Raw genomic sequence first — 18,302 nt, 5'->3', positions numbered from 1 at the left:
GCTTCACTTCATAGTGTTTTCACGTTTGTTCCCACAAGACAAACCGAACCCCAGCAGTTTGATCATGACCGACACAGAGCGAGATAGCAACCCCGGTGGACTCGCTCCCGCCCCTGTGACCACCGAGGCGCCGAAACCGCTGCCGAAGGAAGTTGTTTTGGGCAAAGATGGCAAGCCGTGAGTTCTTGTGCCAAAATTATCTTCTCTCAATGGATCATTCACACGAAGTTTCCTGCTAACGAAAAACCGGCTTAGCTGTCGATCTTGCTCATCTAAAAGCGCATTCTCAAGCTGGGCCGCCCAAGCTAATGCCTCCTTGAGGAAGGATGCCCCAAAGATTTCAACGCCCGTCAATGATTGCCCTCCGGACGTGGAAGCCCTCGGTCGCGGGACTTGGGCGTTGCTTCATTCCATAGCGGCGACATACCCTGAGAAGCCCTCATCAACGCAGAAGGAGGACTTGCGTGGCTTCATGCGGCTGTTTTCCAAGTTGTACCCATGCTGGGTGTGTGCTGAAGATTTCCAGTCATATATGCAGAAGGAACAGGTGCGCGTTGAGGGCCGTGGTGAATTTGGCAACTGGCTGTGTGAGGCACACAACGAGGTGAATCGCAAGCTGGGAAAGAAAGAATTCGACTGCAGCAAGTGGGAAGAACGTTGGCGCACGGGCTGGAAAGACGGCCATTGTGACTAAGATTTGGCAATGGAACTCGGAGCCTCAAGTGACATTAAACACAGCACATGAATGTTGCGGGACGCAGCGCAGCACACAAGATAGACATAGATAAACCTTTGTACCAATATGTAAAATACCACTCAATCGGCATTGGCGAATGGGGTATCATCTCGGGTATGGTGCGAGGGCATGATCCCAAAAAGCAGCGCCAGAGAGCAGGAACACTCCAAAGGGAAGTGAAGGGGAAAAGCCCACACCAACTCGGATGTCACCGCGGGCCCTCGGGATGCCGGAGCGAGGCAATGCGGCGTTTCAGCGGCTCTCCGAAAGCGCAACGCCATCGCCATCGCCGGGTACCGCCGGACGGCAGGTATGAGCATGAATGATGGTGGTAAGCTAGAAACGCAGAGAACTGGTCTAGATAGTCTAGGAATGCAAAATCTTGAGCCTGACCTTCCCGGATCGGCCGTAGCAAGGCCGAATCCTGGTTTCCAATAATCAGATCATGTCAAGCTTGAAGAAGCCCTTCTAGTCGATTTGACAGCGTGGCGGTCAGTCTGCACTCACGCACTGCATTAGAGGCGGCAGGGTCATGGGCGAGATCTGCCTTGGCCCGGCCTATCATTGGGGTCGGGGCCGCATAGGCGCATCAAACCACAGCTGTTCCCTGCCTGACAGCTCACTTTAAAAACCCACTAGGAGCGCGCGGGCATGATCGGGGGACAAAGAGTACACCTGGCGTAGGTATTCGCAGGTGGCAGCTTCGGCGCCGGGACCCCCTACCACCCCAAGGTACCAGGTAGGTAGGTGCCTTACATAGGACACCTAGTTATTGACAGGCCCGGCATCATCAACGGCGTCGTCCTACCTAGTGTACAAGCCAGAAGCGTCCCAGGGCTCCATGTTATGTTATGTTATGTTTTTTATTTTTATTTTTTTGCCCTCGGCGGCCGCTGATTTTGTCGGCCAAAATAGCATGCGTCTCGTTCCCCGGCAGCAAGGACAGGGCGGACAACAAGAGTCAGGTCTAGAATGGCAGGGTATGGAAAGCATTCGTACAAGTCCGACTCGGCCCCGGCTCCCGACCACCCTTGTCCGGCACCAGCCCGGTGTAATGGTGACCGCATTCTGTTGTGGCGTGTTGGATTACATCAGTATCTTCTGCAACTGATGGGTTCCGCTGCCATCATCTGTCGCTTGACCCTTCGAAGCTCCCTACTAGGCTTGTTGCAAGGTACCTCGACTGTTACTCAATCTTCCAACTTCCACGCCAGTCCCATATCACGCCCTCCTGTCCGAAACCCGCCAGATACCGACACCGGTTGGCCCATCGCTTCCATCTTTGTCACTGTTGACTTATTCTTTCTGTAACTTTGCCCTATCTTGTAGTACACGAACATGCAGCTTCTTGGGTTTCCGCACATCGCCGATGATCTGCCCGTTTCATCAGGAAATTCTCAGTGGCCTGACTTGACCCTGGTCATTCACTCCTTGTGTTGAGCGAGCCTGCCGAAAGCGATGTCGCATACCGAGATGCGGCTACCGCGTTCCTCTTGATATAAACCTCATGGCCTCTGTCAATGTGAACCCCCTTTCCTCTCCTCCAGATCCCAGAGACCTAGAAACAAGCTCAGCTTGATCATCTGCAGAGCTGCTCCGAAGACCAACTCTACTCTACCACAGACAACCAGGTCCGCCCATTATATCACTTTTTTCTATTTACAGTACGACGTCCCTTTCGAGGTGATCCCGCCATGGCCGATATTCGAACTCAGGCGCTTAAAGAGCCCATTGATGTCGCTGAATACCTTTTTAAGAGACTTCACCAAGTCGGCGTCCGCTCAGTCCACGGCCTTCCTGGAGACTACAACCTTGTTGCTCTCGACTACCTCCCTGGGTCTGGCCTGACTTGGGTTGGCAGTGTCAACGAACTCAATGCTGGTAAACGGCATCGCCAAACCCATACTTATGCGCTTCACTAATACCTACAAGGTTATGCGGCCGATGGCTATGCGCGCGTCAAGGGAATCTCTGCCATCATCACCACCTTCGGCGTCGGTGAATTATCAGCCATCAATGCCCTCGCCGGCGCATACTCCGAGCATGTCCCCGTCGTCCACATCGTCGGATGCCCCTCCACCATCTCACAGAGAAATGGAATGCTTCTGCACCACACTCTAGGCAATGGAGATTTCAACGTCTTTGCGAACATGAGCTCACAAATCTCTTGTGATGTCGCCAAGCTCAACAATCCCGCCGAGATCGCCAACCAGATTGATCATGCTCTCAAGGAATGCTGGATTCGCAGTCGTCCAGTGTACGTCATGCTGCCTACCGACATGGTCCAAAAGAAGGTTGAGGGCGAGAGACTGAGAACACCTATTGACCTCAGCGAGATCCCCAATGACCCCGCGAAAGAGGACTACGTCGTCGAAGTTGTCTTGAAGTCACTACACGCGGCCAAGAAACCAGTCATGCTCATTGATGCCTGCGCCATTCGGCACCGTGTGCTCCCTGAAGTCCATGACCTTTTGGAGAAGGCCAAAGTGCCTGTTTTTGTCACTCCGATGGGCAAGGGCGCTGTCAACGAGACACATCCCAACTACGGCGGTGTTTACGCCGGAGATGCCTCACAGCCCGACGTCAAGGAGAGAGTGGAATCTTCTGACTTGATACTTTCCATTGGCGGTCTCAAGGTAAGTAAAAGGGCTACACATCGGCTTCCTTTCGGGACAACTCGCTGATCCCGCCACAGAGTGATTTCAATACGGCCGGCTTCTCTTACCGGACATCACAGCTCAACACTATCAATTTCCACAGCACGCACACAACAGTTCGATATTCGGAGTATCCTGGCGTCACCATGCGTGGTGTCTTGCGCAAGGTGATCAACAACCTCGACCCGGAAAAGCTCAGCATCGTACCCTCGCCGGATGTCTCTAACAAGCTGCCCATCGACGACAACGATCTATCCCAGACCATCACTCAAAAGTACCTATGGCCGAGAGTTGGCCATTACCTCCGCGACAACGACATCGTTGTTACCGAAACTGGCACCGCCAACTTCGGCATTTGGGATACCAAATTCCCGGCCGGTGTCACAGCTTTGAGCCAGGTCCTTTGGGGTAGTATCGGCTGGTCTGTTGGTGCTGCGCAGGGTGCTGCACTGGCCGTCAAAGACGCCGGTGAAGACAGGAGGACGATCTTGTTCGTTGGCGATGGATCATTTCAGCTCACGGCGCAAGAGATAACAACAATGTTGCGCCATGGCCTGAACCCGACAATGTAAGCTGCATCTGCGAGCCCTCCAAGATTCCTTGATACATGGCTCACTAACAAATTCCGCTTAGCTTTGTCATTTGCAATGACGGTTTCACCATTGAGCGGTTCATCCACGGCATGGAGGCCGAATACAACGATATAGTCCAGTGGCAATACAAGGAGTTGGTGACGGTATTCGGTGGAACCGAGCAGACGGCCAAGAAGTTCGTCGTCAAGACCAAGGACGAGTTGGAGAAGCTCCTGACCGATGAGAATTTCAACAACCCCACGACGCTGCAGTTTGTGGAGCTCTATGTCCCCAAGGAGGATGCTCCAAGAGCTCTTATCATGACAGCTGAGGCCAGCGCCAAGAACAACGCCAAGGTCGAGTGAAAGGTGTAGCTTGGCGGGCTTGCGGACGCGCACGATTCCGGGTCAGGGGGCCTTATTTTGGCAAAATTCGGATGGCGCAGGAACCTGAATTAGCACACATAAAGGTAGACGGCGCAAGATTGGTTACTAGTTAGAGTAGATGTAGAGCTCCAATGCATGTTATTAAGCAGCAGCTCGGAGCACACGTCTGTTTTACTGTCGAAAAGCCACAGGAATCAAGCATTCATGATTTTGGCGTGCCGCAGAGAGATGATCGACATCCCCTAGCCGGACTTCGTCGTCCCGTCGTCCGCCCTTCCTCGATGCGTTGATACGATGGCTGGTCGGGTGGGGATGGCTGATGTATGTACGACCGATTGCATGATGATTCCCGACCGTGCAGCCAGACTGTGAGTAATAATAGTGTTGAGGGTAAGATACTCTGTACCTACCTAGAGTGGGGATACCTTAGGTTGGTGCCTAGGTAGGTGCCTCCTAAGCGCCGATAAGTGGGCCATACCGTCTGACTCCGGTTCACAGTTCTTTTCTGGCCGCGGCACCATCCTAAATTCTCATCCAACCAGCAAAGTAGACTGCGTTTGGCCACCAAGCAAGCAGCCACGCCCCCACGGACGAAGTGTCGAGGACTCACACTTCGACGTCGTCTCACCAATAGCTGCCATGACCTCCGACGCAACGAAAAGAAAGCAACCCAGCTCCGGGTGCGAAAAGTCCCATCCTTCGAAACGAAGCAAGGCAAGTTGCAACTTGCGAGAGCAAAAAAACCCTGGCCATGCCGACCTGAATATGAATAGGCTCTGCTCCATCCGTTGGTAACGAAGTTCTGACTGACAAATGGTAGGGCGGTCGCGGCACGGGAGCATGGCAAACTCCTCACCAAAAGGCCAAGGTTGCCAATCTCCAGGACAGAGACGCTTCACTAGAGGTGGGCGATCAGGGTGTATGGGTCACTTTCGCCCGAGGGATGGATAGTAAAGCCATCCGTGAGTTCAACTTCATTTGTGACGAATATGGCAAAACCATGTATGGACTTGCTCCACCCGGCGAGTACATCGAGTCTGGTGACGAGGACGAGGACATTGAATCATCCATCAAGAAAGAGCTTGTCGGTATGAGCTCTGTCAACCGTAAAGATTCCAGACGGAACTTTAAGGCTATCCGCGCTGGTATTGAGTGTGTCTTCTTCATGAAAACACGAGACCCCGTTGAACCAGTTGAGCTGTGTCGTCGCATCTGTCGAGATGCAGGCGCTTGTCCAGATTTGAAAGAGCGCAAGACCAAGTACATCAATAGGTTGACACCTGTGAGTGCTCTGGACAAGGCCTCAGAGAATGGTGTAGTAAGGACGGCACGAAAGGCTCTCGCGCCTTGGTTCAGTTTGACAGCGAGCGAGACAGCCATAGAGAATGAAGTGGGAGTCAAGAACGATGTGGCGGGAGCGGATGGAAACGAGACCGGGCCAGAAATCAAATCGGATGCGAAGCACGCGTACACGGTCAGTTTTGCGCCCAGCCTGATGGATGACTTGACTCATTGATGGACAGTATGCAATTCGGCCCTCCATACGCAGCAACAGCTCCATCGAGCGTGACGACCTTATCAAGCAAATTGCCAGTACTATCGACCAGAGACACAAAGTCAATCTCAGCAACCCGGATAGGGTGATACTTGTTGATATCTTCCAGGTGAGAGTAATGGCCAGAGATTGAGTTACGCAGGCTGGACTGACACCGTTCATAGAGCTACTGCGGCATGAGCGTTATCAACGGCAGTGACTGGGATGGGCTCAGGAAGCTCAACATTAACGAGATGTACAAAGCGTCGCCGGGTGCAAAGGGTGCAAAGCCCAAGTCATCACCCGTCGAGACAGAGAAAAAACCCGAGGAAGATATCATGAGCGAGGCAGCATGAACAAGCTGGTCGAGCAGCAGGCCGGAAAGGGGGGGGGGGGTGCATTTACAGCCGCTTCAGGGCAAAAGTAAGGGTCCTATCCGTACTTGTAATGGTTTTACCCCTCACCTCCTGTGTACAGGACGTGCTGGGGCAGGTTGCGAGTAATCAAGGCATCGGACTTAGCCGAAGACGTGGAATGAAGCAGCTTAGGCGAGATGGGTGGTACGAAATGCGGGCATCTCACTCGCCGTCCTCACGCCAGGACCTGCGGCGGCACCCGTCGGTGCACCCGACCTTTGGGTCCCCTCGTTTTGGAAGGTTCAAAGCTTCAATTCTATCGTATTGGCTTGTCATGTTCATGTACGGATAAGGACACCGGTGGGTGGCACGTTGTGTAAGGAGAGCTGTTTCTGAAGAACGGACCCCAGAGGATGAGATTACTACCTATGTAGAGGTAGGTAAAGTTGGGGTGTGCGGCTTAGTGGAGCCCCCATTGCGGCGCTAAGCCCTATTGCGATAAATTTGACGAGTCTCCAGAGCCGTCAGCAGTTCCCCAAGTTCTGAGGAGCTTCTACGCAGCCAAGCAAGGGACGGGGGCGGATCGGACTAGAAAGGCCGGGATTGGGCCGTAACACGGTATAGGACGCTCCTCTTTGACGAGGAGAGCCAGCCACGCCTAAAATGTCAACACGTAGTACGTCGTCTACCTCATACTAAATGTCCTTAAACTTAGCTTTGCTGCAATGCATCAATTTCCAACCATGTTCGAAGACAATAGGAGAAGATGGACGAGACTCTGGCAAACAAACAACTCTAACCATTCCAAAACAGCTGGTCAAGGAGAAAGAATGAGGGAAGGACCCGACGGCCGACTAATTCAGGCGCCTGGAAGACGACGCCAGAGTCAGACCCGTGAGCGGAATCCGAACACGCCCATCCGGCTCGCTTGAGAAGTGTCCAATCACCAGATTCCCGGCTCGCTTCTCGATGCACAGACTAACCAGGATCTGGGGTTATGGTGGATCTGATTTGGATTCCAGGCGGGGCGGATAGATCCCTTCTTCGCCAACATCCATCTCATTGACCACTCGTCTGCCTTCTGATATCCTTACAGCATCGTGTTAGTCTTCAACTTCGCCTGACGACATCAACAGAGCTTGGGAGCTTTCCCCCTCTCGCGGTTTGATCCGTCTTACTAGATTGGTCTCCTCCCCCTTGCCCTCATCTCTCAGCGACATGGCACCGTTCCCCGCTGCGATGCGTTTTCGCTTGGGTTGACCCAAAGTAGCACCCGAGGGCAGCTATACTATATGTTTTTGGTGATTCGTAAATGACTTTCTCGCCTGCTGGCTCTTGCCTCCCAAGAAAGAGAGCAATTTCGATCCGCTTCCTTTCGCCTGGGTTAGAAACTGGATGCCCGCCTACACAGTTTGCTTGGGTCCAGGGCATCCTTAGCGTTGTCTCTCTCGCTTATCCGCAGTTCTTCTGGGTGCTGATTGAACGCCTCATGGCCCTAATGTCTGTCCTTGCGTGACGCCTCGCCCTTCACCGGGACAGTCCACTTACCCTACGCGGCTAGGTGATCATTGCTGCTCGCCTGTCCCAGCTCCTCATTAGTTGAAATGGGCACCGTGAAGGCATTTGTGCCCTCCCCAAAAGACTTATGGCTCCTTGACCACGCTTCAAGCACCATACAACATACATTTCTTTTCGTGGTCCTTATAGGCGACTACCTCACTTGGCTGGAAAAAGCTGCCGGTCCGCTGGGTTCGCTCAGAGCCTTAATGACACGCCCCCAAAGAATACCATTCCGAGCAGCTGTTTCCGCCACATTCATTCTGTGACCCAGTTGTCACTTTATTCCTCGTCAAGTTGTCACTCCCCATCTTCGCAAGGGTTCTTCAACCACCTCCACTCCGGGCAGGTTCCGTATACTCCCTTCCACAGTTCTCACTTTCACAATTCTCGGTTGCAACCTGCCAGGCTGACCGCTTATACACCCTGTCCCGCCATGTGCTTCGCAATCCTTCGCTAGTTTTCCGTCCAGGTGTTCGCTCATCATCTTCCCGCTCTACTCCGGTGGACGTGCTGCGCCTACTTCTCTACATCCTCCTCGCCTGGAAGCCGATGTGATTGGCAGTCTCTCTATTCGCAGGTTTTCAAAGCCATCAACTCTGGGTTCGCGGGTGCCCCATCTCCAACCCAGTGCCAGTCTGCATAACACGCCGTGACCCCTGCCTCATCGTCTACACACTGGGGCTTGACGGCTTGCTATATCTAGGTCAATGTACCCACCCCCATCCACATGGCTCCGACACGGTATCACCAAAGCTACAGCTCACCCTCACCCTGCATACGACTCACCTTTCAGGTCATTCTCAGGAGGTGTCGCAAACCTGCAGTCTCCCGTCTGCCACCCGTAGCCCACCCGTAGGGCAGACTCGTCCCAGCTTTCGGCATCAGCGGCGGCGATCCGCCAGCGACAAAGCCCATGCAAGCCGTTATAAGCCATCTGGTGCCCCAGGCCACAGTACAACAGGTCCAGCCTGTGTCTTCGGTCCATTGCCAGCGCGCCTATGGAGTCAAGATCTCCGACGGAACGAGTCTTTTCCTCGTCGCCCCTCCGCCGCCGATGGTCAAGCTCCTTCGATCGGAGCGAGCCTCCGTCGTATCGGAGGCGGCCGTCTTGAGTTGGCTTGCAAACAAGACTACTGCAAAGCCCCTCCTACAGGAACGAACCCCAGAACCCGAAGACATTCTCGACGCTGGAAAGATTGAAACCAGAGGTGCGGGGGACTTAGGAAGCAGTGCCAACTGCGCAGAAGATCTGCATATGTTCCTTCCGAGGCTCATAGCCCATACAAATGCACCTAGCGAAGAAGGTCACGAGTTCAATCTCTTACGACCCACGATGGGTGTCCCGATTCCCGAACTCAGCCCGCCCCTTTCTTCGCCCGAAAGAAGATCGGTTGATTTTCAAACAGGCCAATTTTACAGGAAACTTTGCAGATTGGTCTCACCGACAGGCCGCTTCGGTCCTGCTTTCGCTGTCCTCCCACCTGCGACACCTATACCACCGTTTGACTCTGCGAAATCGATCAGAAGAGATTTAAATGCCAGACTGATGGAGTCGCGGGGGGTTCAGTCTTGGTCAACAGCGTTCCACTCTATGCTAGAGGCCGTCTTACGCGATGGTGAAGACATGCAGGTCATGCTAGGGTATGGTTCCATCCGCCAGCACTTCAAACAGTTCCAGTACACACTGGAGAGTGTCAAGACACCGCGTTTGGTTGCGGTAGACGCCGGCAAGGACCTCAATACTTTGGTCATGAGAAGAATGTGTCGGAAGGGTCCTCCATCACTAGCAAGCAGCCACCACCTTGAATTGCGAGGCGAATCCCGGGTGGTTGACGACAGCGAGAGTGAAACCGACGACGATGACAGCAGCAGTGAGTTGGGGCTGGGTGGAGACGACCGAGCTACGCCGTATCAACAGAGCAACATCATTATGACCGGTATGAAGGACTGGAGCAATTTTGTATTTGGAGACCCTCTGTTTGCCGTCGACTTTTGCCATGGCCCCAGTAGCGATTTTTTGTCAGGTTTCAACGATGTTTCGCCAGACCAAGACACCACCGCCATGTCTGCGTTCTCTTCGGATATGATCGAAGACAAGGCCACCGCCCATATCCGCATTCTTCTGTATGAATGCTACCACACAATCACGCACATAGCCAGGGAGTTCTTCCGGCCGCGCAGGGACAGCAGTGGGCGTGAACTGGAAGCGCGAAAGAAGTTGAACTATATCTTGGCCCAATTGGACACACTTAGCAATGCGGGTGATCAGAGGGGAAGAAGACCAAGTGGGGAGTCGAGCCCAGCAAAGCGCTCCAAAAGCTGTGAAAAAGATGACTAGGGAGGGTGGGTGTCAATGACGTTACGAACCAGCCGTCTCTATTCGGCCGTGGTTGTTGTACATACTAGCATGACGCGTGATACAGAACTAGATGCTGTCGCGCGGCGCATAGAACGACACAGGAAACTAGGCTGTGCTCTCATCCCGGCAAGTTTTGATCCGATTGTCTGCCGTTTTCACTTTTTGCTTTTGGCGTCGCCGTAGGCCTCGTCGCGCGGGAGCTGCATCCCCATCATGCCCAGGATGTTGCCAGCCGGACCTGGCAAGCCTGCCTGACCCTTGAAGCTCTCCAGCAGATTCTTGGCTAGGTTGTAGTCAATATCGATTTCTTCATCCCCAGCTTCCTTGTCGTCTTCATCGTCACTGCCATTGTGTTTGACAGCGGTACCAAGGCCGTTCACATTGGCTGGATGGCTGTCTTTGCCTTTGACCGCCGGCGCTTTGCTGTTGTCAGAGACGTCTAGTCTGAGGGCCCCGTGCTCGGTAAGTTCGGCTTCCAACTGTGCTGCAAGCTCCCGCAGATCTTCGTCGCTGGGATCCTCAGGGAAACCTTCTCGATGCTTTCGCGTCCCTGCTGGCGGACTAGCTTCACCTTGGTTGTTTGGAGCTAGTCCCATCATTTCCCTCATCATTCGAGAAAACTCAGCCTCGTCAAAGCTGACTGCCTTGTCTTCCTCATCGCTGCCATCTTCGCTGTCGTCGTCGTTATCGTCGTCGTCATCGTCGTCAATGTCCATGTCTTCAATCTCGGCTCCGTCAAGACCTGCTCTCTCGTCGTTCAAAAAGGCCTCGAATCGTGACACGATCTTGCGCAGGTCCGCCTGCGTTGATGGGTCTCCAAAACCGGTACGGCCTTTTCCACTTTCACGGCGTCCTTGCAGTTCCTGTTCAAAGTCCTCGTAGTTGATGTCCAGCCAAGATTCATCGTCTTCTCTCTCTGAATCTTTCCAATTTTGGATATCGTAATCGGTCGGAAGGACTGATTCCCCATCCTCTTCGAGATCCGCTACAATGATACTGGCCTCTCTGGCTTCGCGGCTTTTGGTGGTGTTGATGTTATTCATCATGATCTCGAATCCGCTGGCAAGCTTCATCCCCATTTCGACATAACTCAACTCATTGCCTTGTGCTTTTTCAAGCACATCTGACCACGGTTTAGGCGGTTCAAACCGTTGAGATCGAAGTTGGGCAAACAAAACTTTGGTCAACTTTACGCTCAAGGTGACCATGTCGTGTGGAGGAAAGCGAAGATTATCTGCCTTGGACAGAAGGGCTCTCAAATCCAACGCATCACGTAGATAGAATGACTCCACGGCCGGTGCAACAGCTCTAGGAGCCTGATGAAGAACATGCGCCAGTCTTCGAGGGATCCTTACTAGACAGTGATGCATCGACTTCCAAATCTGGCCGGGGTATTTTTCTAGCCGATAGAACGCTTCCGCCTCGATGAACTCTGAATGCACAAGAGCTTCTGAGTCTTTTCTGATGGTCGTCACAGCTTCTTCCAAAGTGAGTGGCTGTGAATCCGAGACCGTTGAACTCTGGTCAAGAGGGATGATGCAAAGCCGGCCATTGTTAATCCAAACTCGATGTTGATCGTTCTCGGGACTCAGCCATTTTGGCAGTACATTTGCCGCCTCTACCAAGAGGAACTCGCCGTCGCTGTCATAGATGCGAATCCATACCGTCGAGTCGGACTTGGATAGCTCCCTGAGGATGTAGACTATCAGCCATTCATCTTCAACGGAGTCGCCATAATCCGATGTTCCTCGCAGAAAAGCAAGTCCTTGTTGGGCTGGTTAGATTTTGACTACATAATCCTCTCTCTCTTTCCGTCTCTTTTATTATTCCATCTTTGAGGGTTTGGACAAACCTTGCTCGGTAGTGACCTCGAGATTTAATGAATCTCTTTGCCATATGTAGTCACCAACCAAGTGGGTGCCTAGCAGAAGGGCTGTTTTGCGCAACTTCTCTAGTAGCGAGAGTTGCCCCCGCGAGTCTTCTTGGGCCTCCGAATCGATCAAAAAGATGCAATACTCGACGCGATTCTCCGACAGTTGATATGGAGTGGCGCAAAGACTGGGTTGTTCATCTTGAGCATGTGCAGCCATGATAATCAGTGGTCGATCGTTGAAGTTGTCGTCGTTGAGATAAGTTGGGTTAGGTGGGTTAAGGTAATCACCATGAAGGTGGGGTGGATTCTAAGCTGCCCGCCCCCTCACATAGGTGCACTAAACTACAGTGTCTTAGATACCTCCACGTCGCCTTACTGCAGGGACTTAGGCTTCCATTTCAGAGGGCGGTCCGTATAGGGCAGGCGGCCGGATTCCCCCAGCGCCTCCACTTTTCCTCTTCCCGGTCTTTCTCCATCTCCAGGTGACTTTACTTACAGGACACCCCACCAGGCCTTTAACGCGATCGCGTCCCCCTGTATGTCGGCACGCGTCGACCCAAAGCCCGAGACTGTTCACGCCATTCCACCATCACAATATCAATCATCATCGCCAGCCAGCTACGTCCGCACCCGACTTGTCATACCGCCCTCAGAGGCAAGTGTGACCCAGTCATATTCCAGTATGGCTCCTCCCAAAAGATCTCGTGCCGCTGTAGAGGCGGAGGAAGTGTTGGATGTTCGGCGGGCACGATCCTATCTTAGCCAAGACGCGTCTGTAAGCCAGCCCCAAAATTCTCGAGCATTATCGCAGCGCAGCTAATCTCTCATTTTCGACCAGTCCAAAAGAGTCCGACTATCCTACTCTACCCACGAAAAACGGGAAGACGAAAGCTCCAGTTTGGATACCGAGGCCACTGGCAACCAAGACGAAGACGAAGACGAGAATGGACGAGGCAGACAAGATTCGCCTCCTCGCACTCAGTACGAAATTGCCCGCGACGATGGATTTAGGCATTTGCAATACGAAGACCAGGATGATCAGCGCGCCACACAGAAAATTAAGAGCCGCCCGCAACGAATCGGCGAGAACCACGCCGCCGAGAACGGCATCATAGAAAGTGTCGAGTGTTTCAACTTCATGTGCCACGAGCGTCTCTTTGTTGAGCTGGGGCCATTGATCAACTTCATCGTTGGAGAGAATGGAAGCGGAAAAAGTGCCGTGCTGACCGCTCTTACTCTCTGCCTCGGCGGCAAAGCAAGTTCAACAAATCGAGGCGGAAGCCTGAAAAGCTTCATCAAGGAAGGCCGAGACAACTCTATCATCATCGTCAGAATCAAGAACCAGGGTGTCGATGCCTATCGGCCAGAAATATATGGCGACACCATCAGAGTCGAGCGTCACTTTTCCCGGGCTGGCTCCAGCGGCTTCAAGCTCAAGAGTGTGACGGGCAAAACGATATCTACGAAGAAGGCCGATGTCGACGAAATCTCCGAATACTGGGCCTTTCAAGTCGACAACCCGCTTAATGTTCTTTCACAGGACAATGCGCGTCAGTTTTTGAACTCTTCATCCGCTTCTATGAAGTACAAATTTTTTGTCCGTGGTGTCCAACTCGAACAACTCGACAATGACTACAAGCTACTGACGGAGATCCTTGAAAGCCATGAGGCCAAACTTCCAAGTCTGGAGGAACACGTCCGACGCTCTGAGCGTGAATTCTCAGAGGCGCGCAAGCTGAGAGACATAGCCCAAAGGAACGAGGAGATGAGGAGGGAGTATCGTCGTCTTCGAAATCAGCTCTATTGGTCTCAGGTGGCAGAGCAGGAGGATATCCTTCAACAATGCGACGATCAAATCGCCTCGCTGGACGAAATTATCAGTGGCGCTGAGTCATCGATTGAGCAAAAATCACAAGCCTTGTCTCACTGCGATGAGCTGCTGGCGCGTGCTCAGGCAGCACTTCATGAGAAACAGATGGAGGCTACCACGATTGATGAAGATGTCGCCGCTGCCAGAGCGGAGTTTGATGAGGCCAAGGCTCAAGTCACAGACATACATCGTCAGCTGAGAGATGTGCAGCAGCGTCACAGCAATGCAAAGGCATGGGTAAAGGACTCTGAACAGAAAATCCAAGCAGAAGAACAGCGACTGGATGCTGGTGCCGGCAGTGCCCGACAAGAACTCGAAGCACGGCTGAACGACGCCAAGTCGGATGAATCCAGCACCAGGGAGAGAATGGATCAGGGTGCCAACGCCATGCCAGAGCTTCGTGATGCGCTCAAAGCAGCTCAGTCTACTGAGAACGCGGGCAGACTAGACATAAATAAGAAGAGAGAAGAAATCTCGTCAGCTGAATCGCGCCTGCAGACCCTCCAGCGAAACGGAGGATCGGCATATGCTGTCTTTGATAGAAGCATTCCTGCTCTTCTTCAAGCCATTGAACAAGACAGTGGCTTCGAAGAGAAGCCCGTTGGTCCGATCGGAGCTCACATTCAGCTCCTCAAAGCTGAGTGGGGGGGTATTCTAGATACAACTCTAGGTGCGACGTTGGATAGCTTCCTTGTGGCAAACAAGAGAGACCAGCAACGGCTGGCAAGGTTGATGCAGCGCTTCACTTGGGGCCGCACCCCGCCGATCATCATCGGCAAGCGTTTGCCGCCCAATATGAACCTGAGAGAGCCCGACGAAAGATTCGACACAGTTCTCCGCGTTCTCCGATTCGACAATGACTGGGTCCGCAGCCAGCTTATCGTCGCCCATTCCATTGACAGGATCATTCTCATAAAGGAGAGGAAAAAAGCCGAGGATGTTATGCTTAACCACTCACCACCGCCAAACGTGCAAGTGTGTCTTGCGTTCCATGACGGTGCCAGCAAGCGCGGTCATGGACTCCGAATCCAGGCCAAAGAGACGGGCGCGAATACATCACCAATCAACGCTTACAATAGAATGCCGAGAATGAAGTCAGATAACGAGACACAGGTCAAACTTCAAGGAGAGGCATTAGCTCATCTGCGGGGTGAGCTGCGGTCTCTAGAGACAAACCAGCGACGGCTCGAGCAGTCATCGGCCAAATGCAAGGCGAATCTAAATGCCCAGGAATTAGGAAATCAGTCTTTGGAGCGGCAGCTGCGCAGGGCTCAGGCCCATATCGAGAGTATTTCAGCGGAGCTTGATCAATACGAAGGAGCCGATGGCAGACTCGTAGGTCTTCGAGAGGAGCTGGAGAAGGCCAAAGCGGAAAAAGACCACCAAGGCACTCAGTATGGAGAGATGAAGCTGAGACAAGAAGAACTAAACAAGAAGACGGAGGAATACAAGAGGAAGAGCGACGAGGAGAAGAGAAGACTCAAAGACTACGATGCTCAGCTGAACAAACTACAACTCGCTGTTACGAGAGCCGAAGACCTACGGAAGCTTGCCGTTATGGAGAAGAATCGCGCCTTCGAGGACCGCGATAATGCGATTGAAGACAAACGACGAGCTGAGTCGAAGCGTGACCAGCAGGCCGAAACCGTGGCCAACTTCACTCACCAAGCTATGGAGAAGGCACCGAATCGTGTGTACATCGCCGAGGGCGAAACACACAAGACCATCGAAGCCAAATACGCGACTATACACCAGCAACTAGAGAAGAGGGCTCAGAGGCTGGGTGCTTCAGACGAGGAGATCAAAGAGCGGGCAGCGAGAGCTGAAACAGCCTACGAAGCCGCGAAGCAGCTCTACCAGGGCCAGTTGGAGGAGCAGGCCGCAGGAAAGCTCAACTTGGAAGACCGGTTGAACCGATGGCGTTTGTTCCAGCGTCACATCTCGGCGCGAGCACGCATTTGCTTCCAATATCTCCTCAGTGAGCGTGGATTCAAAGGCAAGCTTGCGATCGACCATCCTCAGAAGAGACTGTCGCTTTTCGTGGAGCCAGACGAGACGAAGAAAGGCACCGGTGGCAGAAGCACGAAGACACTGTCAGGCGGCGAGAAGTCTTTCTCGTCAATTTGCATGCTGCTGGCTATTTGGGAGGCCATGGGTTCGCCTCTGAGATGTCTTGACGAGTTTGACGTCTTCATGGATAACGTCAACCGCACGATCAGCACAAAGATGCTGGTAAGTCATCCATGTACGCTTGCAGACCTCATCCAATGCTAACTCGGCTTCTCATTCAGATTGAGGCGGCGCGACGCTCGGTATCTCGCCAGTACATCATGATCACACCCAACGCCATCGAAGGACGGGCATCGCTTGATGAGGATGTGAAAGTCATTCGGTAAGTGCGATTAGCCTTGTTGAAAAAGAAAACACTAACACCAGCCCTAGGTTGACCGATCCTCGACAGCGGACTTTGGTTTGATACGCCAGGGTCTTTCTTGCCTGAATGGCTACGTTTGGGGGCGTACGGTACGGACCAAGGTTTGTGGCGAAGGCGGGGAGGAATGGATCTTGCGGGATCTGGCGTTGAGGCGTTGAATCAAACGGCAGTCTGTAACATTGGGCCTCAATTTGCGTCTTGCATCGCGGCAGTTTAATAAGCCAGCTTGTCGAGGTACCCTTCTATATCGTACAATTGATGTGTTTGTGAGTAGGCTTTGGTACAGTAACCCCAGCCGTGGAGTGGTTTCTTAAGAGAAATCCCCTTGTGACTGGTTCTAGATTCGGAGCCCTTTGCTCCTCAATACGTTCACACCCGCACTGGCCGTAAAACCAACCCACTGCCCTACGGAGCCAAGTATACCACCAACCTCATGGACCTCTTTGAGTCTTCGTCGAAGGAAGTCTCTGGTGTCCCTGAAGCCAGCGGATTTGTCATTGGTCATGAAAAGCTCGGCGGAGGCATAAATCATCGACACGCTCGCGCGCTTGCTGTACCAAGAGGGGTCAACGGAAGTGTCCCCAGAGAGAAACCAGATCTCGTCAACTAGCTTAGCCAGCTCTTTAAACGAGGCAGGAGCATGGGTTGGCTGTGCCATGATGGCCAAAGCCTGCAGCCGCATTAGCGAGCACAAACATCAAGGTGCGGGACAGGGCCGCCCACTTCTTGCCAATGTCCTACGATGACTTCGTTTCCCAGAAGCCGTTCCCATGTTATCATTTCCACCTTTTCGTCGATGCTGGCCTCTGGGACCTGGCCGAAGATTTCCTTACTCTTGGCGGCTAGGCTCTCTCGCCTCGTCACCAAGTGGTAACGTATGAGGCTGAAGGGGCCGTCGAGCAAAACGCTGGTGCTAATGTCGAGATACCCGGCATCCTTCGCGCCGAGAGCTAGAGCTTTGTGGGAGAAACCGTGCTCCGGGACATGTTCGTAGGCGGCGGAGAGAATTGTCTTTTCTTGGGTGTTGAAAGAGGCAGTCTGGTCTGGGTGGTCGTACGAATGGTAAGCTCGTTTTGTGTGTAGTCTTGTTGGAAATGCTATTTGGCAATGGCGAAATGGGCGAAAGGCCCATCTGGCAGTCGGTCGGCGTGGAAGGAGCATTTCTGTAAAGGAGATCGTGCGTTTAGTCGGGTAAGGGTCTTCTTCGTGCCAACTCGTCGCAGACCCGTTCCCAATCCAGCAGTCGTAGATCAGGTGATCCTTTTTTTTTTTTTTCGCCTTCTTCCCCGAAGCCCCTCTGAGGCACCGACAGTGTACCTAGCGTGCTAGTCGCCTAGTAGTTGGTCTGGGCTAAGTACGGTACCTAGGTTGAGCTCTTTTATGGGAGAGGTCGCGTACGGAACAGCGCGGTCATGCCTAAAGGAACCTTACCTCAGGTACCTTGCCTACCTTAGGTAAGGTCCCCTAGTAGCTTAGGTTGGTGTCTGCGGTAGGTAGTTGAATACCTTAGGCTTGAACGTAGATACCTAAGATCGCCCCTCAAATACTCGCCTTAGGAGCTCGCTCTGTTTCGGCCATGTTGTTACACAGCGTTGAAATCCTACCTTGTCACCTCGTGTATCACAGTCAAGAAGCTATGATTGGGCTTCATCCAGCATGGTGTGCTACGCAGACCGTTGCTCCCCAGGCTCCGACAACTGCTTACTCTGTGAAGCAGCGACACATTCCGATCCCCCGACCTTGCGCTGCGTGGCCCGCGCCATGCGCCAGTTGCAGCCACGGCAAGCAGACTGAGATCACCATCGTCACGGTCGTCCGTCCTACAGCGGGCTTACTGATGCAGCACACAGCTAGATCAGCCCGGCAATAGACAGGGAGGTCTATACAGTGCACTGGACATTCGATGCAATGCTGGGCCTCTGCAACGCAGGACTCACTAGCTTGGCAGCACACTGACAAGTAACT

General features: G+C 53.1%; 5 protein-coding genes across 5 annotated transcripts; 4 read left to right on the top strand and 1 right to left on the bottom strand.

Annotated features, from left to right (window-relative positions):
* Positions 1–2,430: 2,430 nt before the first annotated feature.
* Positions 2,431–4,330, top strand: COL26b_003916 (uncharacterized protein; the record flags this gene model as incomplete). The annotated part of the gene is made up of 4 exons (XM_053176801.1): positions 2,431–2,617; positions 2,669–3,372; positions 3,432–3,961; positions 4,027–4,330. The coding sequence occupies 4 exons, from the start codon at positions 2,431–2,433 to the stop codon at positions 4,328–4,330; spliced, it is 1,725 nt and encodes a 574-aa protein (XP_053039123.1).
* A 1,021-nt stretch (positions 4,331–5,351) lies between these two features.
* COL26b_003915 (uncharacterized protein) lies at positions 5,352–6,241 on the top strand (the record flags this gene model as incomplete). Its single annotated transcript, XM_053176800.1, has 3 exons — positions 5,352–5,825; positions 5,875–6,015; positions 6,071–6,241. 3 exons carry the CDS (start codon positions 5,352–5,354, stop codon positions 6,239–6,241), a joined length of 786 nt encoding a protein of 261 aa, XP_053039122.1.
* Positions 6,242–9,425: 3,184 nt separating this feature from the next.
* COL26b_003914 (uncharacterized protein) lies at positions 9,426–10,000 on the top strand (the record flags this gene model as incomplete). The annotated part of the gene is made up of 2 exons (XM_053176799.1): positions 9,426–9,925; positions 9,958–10,000. 2 exons carry the CDS (start codon positions 9,426–9,428, stop codon positions 9,998–10,000), a joined length of 543 nt encoding a protein of 180 aa, XP_053039121.1.
* Positions 10,001–10,315: 315 nt separating this feature from the next.
* On the bottom strand, positions 10,316–11,368 carry COL26b_003913 (uncharacterized protein; the record flags this gene model as incomplete). Its single annotated transcript, XM_053176798.1, has 1 exon — positions 10,316–11,368. One exon carries the CDS (start codon positions 11,366–11,368, stop codon positions 10,316–10,318), a length of 1,053 nt encoding a protein of 350 aa, XP_053039120.1.
* Positions 11,369–12,715: 1,347 nt separating this feature from the next.
* On the top strand, positions 12,716–16,379 carry COL26b_003912 (uncharacterized protein; the record flags this gene model as incomplete). Its single annotated transcript, XM_053176797.1, has 4 exons — positions 12,716–12,808; positions 12,872–16,135; positions 16,195–16,295; positions 16,346–16,379. 4 exons carry the CDS (start codon positions 12,716–12,718, stop codon positions 16,377–16,379), a joined length of 3,492 nt encoding a protein of 1,163 aa, XP_053039119.1.
* Positions 16,380–18,302: the final 1,923 nt, after the last annotated feature.

Source organism: Colletotrichum chrysophilum (assembly GCF_026319265.1).
Source record: "Colletotrichum chrysophilum strain AFK26 chromosome Unknown scaffold_23, whole genome shotgun sequence".
NCBI classification, from domain to species: domain Eukaryota; kingdom Fungi; phylum Ascomycota; class Sordariomycetes; order Glomerellales; family Glomerellaceae; genus Colletotrichum; species Colletotrichum chrysophilum.
This window is presented reverse-complemented; position numbering and strand designations above follow the sequence as displayed.